The following is an 11,256-nucleotide window of genomic DNA, read 5'->3' on the forward strand; positions in this document are numbered from 1 at the left end:
TCCTGGGAGTTGTCCACCATTTTTGCTGAACAACCAAGCAGTGATTGCTGAGATCTTATAGAAGTTTCTTATTTAACAGAATATCATTACATATAAATCAGTAAAACCAACAGCAACGGAATAATGTTAAATATCCAAGGAAGTTGTGAGATTTAAGAATTCTGATATTGTGACTTACACAAAATGTATATCTGGTCATTCAAATGACCAAAATATATTCCTCATATATATTTTATCTTTGCCCATGTTTGTTGGCTCACAGCTCCTAAAATATTTAGTGTTCCTTTCATAAGAACAATAAAGTTGTCCCTTATTATAACAGAGTGACTTTTGGAAAGCACTTTGATAACCCAAGGATGGGGACTGATTGCCAGGAGAACCAACCATGTGATTAAAGGGTTGGAGTATTCAATGCCCCCTTCCTACCTCCAGGGAGTTAAGAGGGGCTGGAAATGGAGTTCAATTGCCAACGGTCAGTGATTTAATCAATCCTGTGTGTGTAGAAAGCCTCCATAAAATCGCAAAACAGTGGGGTTCAGAGAGCTTCTGGACTGGTGAATTTGTGGAGATTTGGGGAGAGTGGTGCTCCTGGAGAGGATATGGTGGCCCTCTGCCCTTCCCATACACCTTGCCCTGTGCATCTCTTCTATCAGGCTATTCCTGAGTTAATCCTCGTCTAATAAACTGGTAATCTAGCGAGTAAACAGGGTTCCTGATTTCTATAAGTCTCTCTAGCAAATTAATTGTACCCAAGGAGGGGGTCTTAGGAACCTCTGATTTGTAGCCAATTGATCAGAAGTACAGGTGATGACCTGGGCTTATGCCTGGCATCCGAAGCACCGGGGTGCAGGGGTCTTGTAAGACTGAACCCTTAATCTGTGAAATCTGATACTGTCTTTAGGCAGACAGCATCAAAATGGAGTTGGATTGTAGGACACTCAGTTGGTGTCCAGAGAATCACTTAGTAAAGGGAATCCCCTCCCGCAACGTGAACTGAAATTCAGATCTGCACACTTTTAAGTACATACACTGTAAGATGTGTTTCAAAGATGTTTGCAAATGGATGCTAGAAGCAGACAATTTATTTAGTGAAAAACTCTATTCAACATAAGTAAAATATTGCAGGTTAAAGATGGTTTTAAAATTTTTATCCATTGTTTTATATATGAGGTATGAATTCCAAAAGAAAGCACAGTGATGCCATTTGCCGTGTTTTATTTTGCTATTAGCTTGTTAAACATAACATGCAAATGATTAAAAAGAAACATACACATGACTTAGAGTAAAAAATAATTCTAGAAAAGAAAAGTTTCATTAGGTAACCATATAAATCCTTAATACCAAAAATATCACTTTATGTGTATGGGGCTTCAAGGATTTGGTCTAGTATTTTGCAAAATCATCGGCCTCAAAATTTACCACCTATTTTTCAGCTAAACCAATCTGAACATTGAAATTTGGTTCAAGACACCAAACATCCATATGTGGGTAGCCCATGCTTTTTGGCACATTGAGTTGATTTAGGAATTATAATGCTGGGCTGACTTCCATGTAACCAGTAGAAGATTCTGCACATCATTTGACAGTAGAGATGTAGAAAATACTAAATTTACAAATAAAGCATAAGTTTGTTGTCTACGTGTGTGTCTGTGTCTGTGCTCGTGATGAAATAGGCCTGCCTTTCATCTTTTCTTGTAAAAAAAAAAAGAAGTAAAATGTTTACAAAACATTTCCTTCAGAATTTAAAATTCATGGAAGTAAAAACAGCGACAAAAATGAATACTATCAAAACTGACACACACAAATGTAACCATAAAATGTTGCTCCAGGATCCACCTCAATAGAATTGGAATTCGTAGATATTAATTAACGGTGATTTCATTTGCTACACGTAGACATTCATACATATCGGGGGGCAGACTGGTGTGCGTGAGACGGTTGCCATCCAAACGCAAATGCTTGATCTTGGAGTAGGATAATGGTCCCAGGATCTTACAGAAGCTCTTTACTTCGAACTCTGGAAATTAAAGAATAGAAAATGTCCATTACTTTTTTAGTACATGGACTTGAACTGATTACTTAAAAAATGCTCCAATCCATAATAATGTCTATTAAAAGTCCTTCCCACCTACTTGATAGATCTTTGAATTTGGAACTGCTACAGGAGTGTTTCAGGCTACCAAGTGACACAACAATACTTAGCAATGAATACTTATAGTAGAGGGTTACCTGAGTGGCTCAGCTGGCTAAGCTTTTGACTCTTAAGGTCTCGGCTCAGGTTGTGATCTCATTTTGAGTTTCAGCCCTGCAGCTGGCTCTGTGCTGATAGCGTGGAGCCTACTTTGGATTCTCTCTCTACCTCTCTCTCTGCACCACCCCTGCTCATGCTGTCTCTGTCTCTCCTACAATAAATAACAAAATTGGGGCACCTGGGTGGCCCAGTCAGTTAAGGGTCTGACTTTGGCTCAGGTCAGGGTCTCATTGTTCGTGGGTTTGAGCCCCACATTGGGCTCTGTGCTGACAGCTCAGAGCCTGGAACCTGCTTCCCATTCTGTGTCTCCTTCTCTGTCTTCCTCTCCCCTGTTCGTACACTCTCTCTCTGTCTCTCAAAAATGAATAAATATTTTAAAGAATTAAAACTAAATAAACAATAAAATAAAAAATAAAAAAATATTAAGAATACTTATGGCAGATCAGGACATTCAGTTGAATGTTTGAGAGAATAGAACTTATTATTCTATCTGCATTTAGAAACACTGGATTTTAAAAGCCATTCAATTAATCTGTCATATTATCTGAGCACTCTTTTGAAATGTTTAGTCTAGCTGAAGAAATCTAAGATTGGTGCTGTTGTGTGAGCAATCTCGCCAATATAAACATCTTGGGGTTTTGCATCTTAAAATAAGAGACTAGATGACCTCTGAAGAGTTTTCCAACAACCACCCTTCATGACGATAATTCAAAACTCCAAAGCCAAAAGCAAATCACAGAATGTCCATGATCAGAGCACGTGTCCTTTTCTGTGGAAGAAAAGCTGCCACAAATGAAAAACTGATTTAGTTTTGAGTAGAAACTGAGGCTGCTTTTAGATTGCATGATCTAGGTGTGTACATAGAAACTGCTTATGTTTGCTCAAGTCCACTTCAGATTGACTTATCTGGTCCCCCGTGTTGTTATTTTCTTTCATTCTTAAATTCTAGTTAGGGGCGCCTGGGTGGCGCAGTCGGTTAAGCGTCCGACTTCAGCCAGGTCACGATCTTGCGGTCCGTGAGTTCGAGCCCCGCGTCGGGCTCTGGGCTGATGGCTCAGAGCCTGGAGCCAGTTTCCGATTCTGTGTCTCCCTCTCTCTCTGCCCCTCCCCCGTTCATGCTCTGTCTCTCTCTGTCCCAAAAATAAATAAACGTTGAAAAAAAAAATTTTTAATTCTAGTTAACAGTGACTTCAGTGGGGCTCAACACACTGTTCTCTCCATTAAGATGTTGTCTTTAACTCATCAGTCAAATTTCAGGCATCTTATTGTACCTATCTCTGAGAAAGCATGGAGGAATGGAAAAAAACATGGGTTTAGGCCGATACTACTTTTCTATCCCTGCCATTGATCCTCTGGGTGACTTTCGAACATTTATCTGATCTTCTTATTAGCTATAACGTATCTTTCACACTGTGTTACATGAAGACTGGAGTGATTTTGGTATGGAAGCCACTTCGCCCACAGTACTGCACACTATATGTGCCGAATAACTATTGATGTCCTTTTAAGTTTGCCCTCTTTTCCAAGTTAGGAAAATCTGTGACTGGGTTGAGCTTAAAGTTCCAAGCTTGAAATAGGACAATACTCTTTGACCATATATTTCCTAATATTAGAAAAACATGAAGGGGCTCTTTGTATCTTAAGAGAATCTGGACAATTGCTATCCATAATTATCACGTAGCAAAGTAAGTTGAATTGCAAACATGCAAAGTCAAACAACAAGAATACTTGAAATGGATATACCTAAATGTCAAGGATGAGAAAGGAATAGGAGTAACTAAACACTCACATTCAAATGGCAGTTGTGTGTGGTTTCAAGCTCAGCTTGACACTGAGGGACCACTGGCATTTCTTCCACGGACCACCTTTCTCATCTCCTATATCATCTGTTCCTTCTTGTAATCATCCTGGTCTTTGTACTTCCAGATTTTCCTGCATCTGTGTGTCTTCCCTTTCTTGTCTCAGAGTATGAGGTAGCCCCACTCACATGGATAGACCTCCACCAACCAAATCTAATGGGTTTCTTCAACCCTTAAGGATCTTAAATCCCATTAGCGTTTTGGGATGTCTGAATATCCTTCCTCCTGACCACAAATGTTTATAATATGTGACCATATATTGCTACAGAGTGAAATTTCCACTAGAAATGACTGTAAGGGTTCAGCTATGATCATTTTCTCTATATTGTATGACAAGCAAGATTTCCAGACACAAGAAAGGATATGTGGCATTTCAGATCTGGCAGTCATGGTCTCCCTCTTGAAAACACCCCAACCCTACTAGGGGTTACACAAAATTGTTGCAGAATCACAGAGTATCATATTAATAAGTCAGACTGTAATTTTTTGGATGGAAATGTCAATATCCTTATCCAAAATGACAAAAGAACCAACTTTCATGGCATAAAGATGTTCAGTTTCAATAGATTACTTTGCAGATATAATTGCTTTATAAGTAAATCAACGGTTCCCACCTGCCTTTTGATTTAAACAACTTTGTCCGTGAACCATAGGTTATCTCTCCTGCCACCTTTGTTAAAGAATAAGATGGAGTGTGGTGAATTTCAATTTCCCACCCGAATCTGTATGGCTTTAATTGATAAATGTCCCAAAAGACCTAAAGAATACATGAACAGCCCAAGTGGATCAGGTCAAACTCCTACCCAGAAGATAAATAAAAAGTATACAATGGCAGCAGGAGAAAGGAAGGAGAAATTGGAAAAATCAAACGAGGTTAAGTGTTGTGTATAAAAGAAGGAGCTCTTTCATACTATTAAAAAAGATTCTGAACCCTCATCGATTTCCTTAACTCTTCAAAGAAAATTTTTAATGTTTATTTATCTTTGAGAGAGAGAGAGAGAGAGAGAACGCAAGCAGAGGAGAGGCAGAGAGACAGAGACACAGAATCCGAAGCAAGCTCCAGGCTCAGAGCTGTGAGTACAGAGAGTGATGCGGGACTTGAACTCATGAACCACGAATCATACCTGAGCCAAAGTCAGACACTTAACCAAATGAGCCACCCAGATGCTCCTATTCCTTCCCTCCTTAATCTTCCTCACCATCTTCAAAATAACACTGTGAAGACCACACACATCATGACACAGATGACAGAGATAGATGATGGTCCATAAGAGCAGCGTAATATGTGGAATCCCAAGTAAAGATGTCAGAGGAGACCACAAATATATGTGAACTGCTCTGGAGATAAGCAGGAGGGACATTTGAAAGCTTCTGCTAGCCATCCCTCTTCTGGACTTGTTTGTTCCTCCTCCAGCTAGACCTTGCCAAGAAATAAATGTCGGACAGAAATCTGAATCACGACAGAGGCAAGTGATAACAGATATCAAGAGCTAACACAGCAGGATGAATTAGCTCAAAATATTAAATTTGAAGAAATTTGTATTCAAGTCCTATGAGTTTAATGGTTTCTGATCTGGGCACTCCAAAGAAAGGCCAAACATTGAACAAATAACTGAGCTAGAATTCTTCTATATTTGAATTAGAGGGATAGATATTTTATTGGCATGTTTATTCATTTCTGTTAATGGAGCCAGAGACCATATTTACTTGCACAGTTCAGGCATGTAAAAACTTGAGGAAACCTCAGTCACGTACAGGCACAGCTTTCTACTTACTTTCGAGTTCATTGACCTCCAGGTAATAGTTTTCAAGGTTCTCGTTGACCGTCGGTATGTTTTTAAGCTTATTATAGGAGAGATCCAGCTCAAGCAGGGATGATACATTAAAAGAATTTCCAGGTACTCCACTATCAGCCAGTTCATTGTGAGATAAACGTAGATACTGCAGCCCACTAAAACGCTTGAAATACTCATCAGGGATGTTGCTGATCTTATTGTTGTCCAAGTAGAGAGTTAGAAGAGATGCTGGGAGACCAGAGGGCAGTTTGGCCATCTGGTTGAAGCTCAAGTCAAGGTACTCAAGGGACTTAAGACCTTTAAAAGCAGCTGAAACAGCATCCTCTTTCAGTTGATTGTGTTGGAGGTGGACGAAGGTCAGGTTTACCAGTCCATCGAAGGAGCCAAGCTTCGTTATCTTGTTGTGCGTAAGCTGGAGATCCACCAGGGACTTGGGGAGTGGGCCCACAGACTCCGTAAGGTTGTTGTAATTTATATGCAGCTTCTTAAGTTGTTTCAGTTTAGAGAAAATTTTTCCTTTTATCTTGGAATTTTCTAGAAGGTTATGATCTAGAATGAGCCACTGCAGATCAGTGACGTTTTCAAAGGCCTTTTCATCAATATGGTCGATCTGGTTATTCCTAAGGTAGAGATACTTGATTCCAGGAGGCACCATCGGCACACTTTTCAATTTCAGCTCATCGCAGTACATGGCTGTTGGATAGCTTTCAGGGCAGTTACATTCTGGTGCACAGTTTGGTGATGATCGCCCATAAATCGATAGAGGGAAATCATAATCGTCATAGTAATAACCGCTGGCACCACCAGTTAATGCCAAGAGGAGAATAAACACACCTAGATTCATGTTTGGCAAATGCTTTGACTCCTAAATAAAGTGAAAACATATTATTATAAAACAGTACACTTTCAGGAAAAGGATATTGGATTTGCAATGTTAAATGCATTAGCAAATGTGTATTTTATTATTTTATAGTTTGTTTGTTTTTTTTAGAGCATCTAATGATGTCTTTTTAATCTGTATTTAAGCGTTGGGAAAAGGATGTACTTGTGCAACTTCTGGGGTGGTGAACAGGTTTCAGGTCAGATTGCATACACATGCGCCCCCTTCTGGACGAGCCAGGCCCGACAGTCAATCTCTCTAGGTCCTTCCTTAATTAAATGCCTTCCTGCAATAGGTTTCTGGGTGGTGCCCAGTAGCCACCATGTTAGTACACTGCTTCAGAACATCCTTCAAAACCAGAAAAAATGAAAATGAAAAGACAATTGTAAGCTGTACCCTGTACCCTACCATTCACCATCATTAAAATATCTCATTAAGAAGACCCTCCCTGGGAATAGGGGCAATCTGTGGTTTTGCCTGAAGGAAAGCTATTCTTATCTATGTGTGTGTGTGCGCGCTGAGGGGTGGGGAGGGGTGGGGGGTACATTCCTTTAAAAATGTCTGGGTATTGTCGGTGCTGAGGAGGAAGAACAGAATTCGTGGTGGGCGTGAGTGTGTGTGTGTATTATCTTGACTTGTCTTTACTATTCCATACCTTTAGGTGCATTACACAACTGTCTTCCGAAATTAATATTTGGCATATTAGTTTTAGAACGTGCTTTTAATTAGTCAGGGAAATGTCACAAATTCTAAAAAATAATTAAACCCGTAAAGAGATCCAACTGGTAGAAAACATCTATTATTTTCAAGTTTTGAATTAAAATTGTCCTTTCTCAGTAACTCACCAGTTCTCTACCTGCTTCATGCCAAAAGTTAGGAAGGCATGGCTCACTTCTCTGGATTTTAGTGCTCTCACAGCACGGAAGTGGAAAAGAGGTAGAACTGAGGAGAGGCTGCTGTGAACAGTGGCATTATGAACCATGTAGGAAAGGACAACCTTGAGAATATAAATTAAAAATAAGCTGTAACAGTGATCCTCTCATATGAACATGTTTCTAAGGTGAGGCTCAATAAAGTATATTTCAATTGCTTGGGGAAATAAAGGGTTAGCAGTTTAGGTAAAGAGTTGGGCTTTTGTAGAGTAGAGAGTTATGTCTGAAGGATAACTCTGGAAGGGAAATCATAATGTGAAGCAGGATCCACATTCCACTATATACCATAAAATAATATATCTTCTTGCGAGAAATATGGTACAAACTTACGTGCCTAGATTGGTTGGGATGAGTAGGAATGTTTAGCATGAGAAATTGAGACATCTTTTTTCTTTGCTTCAATTTGAAATTATAAGGCACTTTATTTTAGCAGATGAAACCCTAGAAAAGTTGTTGGAATCACTCTGATAGCTGACATAATGTAACACGTAGCCAGATTCTCGGGAAATTATTCCCTAAGATTACGATGGCATCATTTAATTTAGCTGACAGGACTTGGCCATGAGAACAATTACATAGTGTTAATGTAATTACAGGATTCTTTTAAGTTGTAATACGCTAATGTTGTAAAGATTTGTCTTGCTCCATTAAAAAACCTCCACCTTGTTTAAACTGAGTATACACTAAAACTAATACTTACTATAATATGAGTATTGAATAGTAATGAAAAAATGCTTCCATACTTTTTGGCAGAGTAAAAACAAGGGCTCTGAATTCAAAGAGAGTTTGTAACCATATAATGACTCCACTATGAGGCAAAAGCACTCTGTGCTTTTTCCCCAGTTTTTTCCAAATACCTGTGGCTATGGAGGAAATGCTTTTCTCAAAAAGTAAATCATCTTTCCCAGAATTTCTTTAAAACATGTTTTTTAAGACGTACATCCAAAAATCAAATCTTTGAAATTAGCAAAATAGAAATGTGATTCATGTCTAAGTCTTTTAGCTCACATTTTTATAACATGTTCATTGTAAATTGTAACAAATTATAACAATATAAAGTATTTTTAATGCTAATTGAAATGGCCTTTCTTCACTTCAAAATTGGGTTTTAACAACACTAACGTATATAACTAATTAGCATAAAATAACAAACATTTTAAATGCCAAACTTTTTTACTATGTTCAGTTTTAAGTAGTGTCTCATTCCAATTTTGAAACTTTGTATAACTTCCATTGCCAAGCAGTACAACATATACTATATAAAATTTATCTCAAATCCCTAAATCATGGAAAGCATATTAAGCAAAATGTGAAAGTAAATGCTCAAAACTGTGGATTTGCTGTTGAGTAGCAATTGGCAATGTTGCTCTGGAATTTCTTCTGTTCCTGTTACAATAAACACTGTCCCAAACAGTCAGCATCCCCAGTGCTATAGTTAAAACAGCACTTACCTTACTGTCTTGATACTGCTTTCGTTAATTCTTAAAGCAGATGCACTATGGACAAGAATCCACCAATATATGCTGTGAACTCTGTCAGGACGGAACTGGCTGCCAGATTCTTAGTGATACAAGAGCTGAAGGGGGGGAAACCCAGCCCAGTCACGCCAGTCTCTGCATGGAGTTATGTCATTGTGGGGATCTTGTGGGGTGGTGGCATGTGAGCATTCCGCTCTCTAACGAAGTGCAGGTGGACGTGGGGAGCAGGGACTGCCCAGCTCATTCCCTATGGAATGGGAGAGAGATTCGTGCTTAACTAGCCCAAATACCATAGCTTTGAACCAAGAATTGAGTCCTGCTGCAAACGAGACATCTCCTGTAGGAGCACTTCTCTTGCAAAGCTCTTTCTCTCTGGAGCTGTGGGAACGATTAGGTGCTGTTCTCTCAACCAACTCTCAGGTTCATCTAAAGGTCTCATAAATCATAAACACAACAAATAATTCCAGGAAAATGCAAATGAGTCTTCAGAAGAATCAAATCTTTTTTTTTTTTCCCATATACTTGAAATTGATATTTACTCATTTGGACTACCTTAATTGGGGGCTAAGGAGGTAACTCACATTCATTTCTAAAATACGAAAAATGCTTCATTTACGCACTGACATAAAAGGTAAAATCAACATTTCCAGTTTATTTTTTATGTTAAGAGGATTCATTTTATGTTATTCAGATCTGGAACCGATCAGCAATGTCCTGCCTGTTTCTTATTTTGTGGATTTAATTCAGGACTTCATCCAAAACCTTACTCGGGGATGGTATTCTATAGCTTAATGCCAAAAAACATAAAAGAACATGAAAAAATGTACACTAAAAATATCACAAGGCAGTAATCTTTCATTCTCTCGTTGCATGCTAGCAGTATATTTTTTTTCCCCAAAACTAGAAGTTATGCAAAGTTGTAATCTCCCGAGGGCCTGGTTTGATACATCTTTAATTGTTAGTTCCTGATGCATGCTTTTAGCAAATGAGTGATATACTCAGTTCTTGTCAATTTCATCTTGTGATTGTATCAGCTGTATTTAGAGGATTTATTTTGTCTCCATATTTTTCAGTTCCTTGTGGCTACAGGAACTTTTAGAATAAGATATTTTACCGTAAGTTGCCACATGTAAGATTTTTCCACTTTAAAATAACTGAAATATGTTACTTTTAGCTATGAGACCTGTGGAGTTTTTCAGTCTCCCTGGTCATTATGAATACATTTGCCTGAGAAACTAATATTGGAGTAGTGCCTTATTTTTTGTCATGGGACTGTTCTTTGACACAGTCAGTTCTTTGACACCAATTGGATGCTGCAAACCTTAAAGCATGTTTCTTGAGTCTATTAGGAAGAAATACAATTACTACTCATGGTGTACTTTATCCAATGCTTTATTATCAGAATTTTCAAATATTTTTTACTTTAACTTTTATGCTTTAAAATCCATGTAAGTACTGTTACCACACTTTCAGAAGTAGAAACAGAGACTCAGAAAGTCTAAATAATTTGCTAAAAGTCACCTCACAAATAAATGAAAGAGCAAAATCTTGAAATATTCATCCACTGAGAAGACTGTGGACAGGATAGAGCTAAAACAGAGCAGTTAATTTAATCAGCTTAAAGTATTTTACAGACAATATTAGTTGAGAGCTGAAATATTAACTATACAATGGTTTTTAAAAAGGCAAAAAAAACCCCCACTAAACAGTATTTTCTTTCCTTGTACGTAACATGCTTACGTGCACACGCCCTCACATTCACGCTGGGTGAGGTAGGAGCTTTCCACCCTGGCAAATGGAGTGAGGTCATTTGTGGTAATAGATGTTGGAGGTTTTATCAATATCCATGTTCAAATGATTGGGCTGCCCCCTCAGCCCATCCACGGATTCCCTCGGTGACTGAGGCCAGCAAGAAAGATGGGGAACATTCTGAACCTTTCATCTACCTCATCCTGAATCCAGCCCTGCATTTCTCACCACCCGCGCCCCCCCCCCCACCCGCCCTGCCCCACCCCGGGCTCACCACAACTTTCTTGTTTCCTTCCCAAAACCGTTCTGAT

General features: G+C 38.8%; 1 protein-coding gene across 2 annotated transcripts; it reads right to left on the reverse strand.

Moving 5' to 3' along the window:
• Nucleotides 1-1,198: 1,198 nt before the first annotated feature.
• On the reverse strand, nt 1,199-9,674 carry LUM (lumican). Of its 2 annotated transcripts, none has more exons than XM_043562054.1 (3): nt 9,170-9,674; nt 5,886-6,771; nt 1,199-2,017 (listed from the first exon to the last, which is right to left on the reverse strand). In XM_043562054.1, exons 2-3 carry the CDS (start codon nt 6,748-6,750, stop codon nt 1,863-1,865), a joined length of 1,020 nt encoding a protein of 339 aa, XP_043417989.1. In that variant the 5' UTR covers nt 6,751-6,771; nt 9,170-9,674; the 3' UTR covers nt 1,199-1,862. The 2 variants fall into 2 exon arrangements, with proteins under 2 accessions (XP_043417989.1, XP_043417988.1); XM_043562053.1 differs by having other exon boundaries at nt 5,886-7,134; nt 9,170-9,483.
• Nucleotides 9,675-11,256: the final 1,582 nt, after the last annotated feature.

The sequence above is a fragment of the Prionailurus bengalensis genome, chromosome B4 (assembly GCF_016509475.1).
Source record: "Prionailurus bengalensis isolate Pbe53 chromosome B4, Fcat_Pben_1.1_paternal_pri, whole genome shotgun sequence".
In the NCBI taxonomy this organism is placed as follows: domain Eukaryota; kingdom Metazoa; phylum Chordata; class Mammalia; order Carnivora; family Felidae; genus Prionailurus; species Prionailurus bengalensis.

What these genes read in the sequence shown, in the direction of transcription:
- LUM (XM_043562054.1), bottom strand. Translation starts at nt 6,750, where the DNA reads ATGAATCTAGGTGTGTTTATTCTCCTCTTGGCATTAACTGGTGGTGCC. An exon ending in GGAGGTCAATGAACTCGAAA is followed by an intron (nt 2,018 to 5,885) that starts GTAAGTAGAAAG and finishes TTTAATTTCCAG; the next exon opens with AGTTCGAAGTAAAGAGCTTC.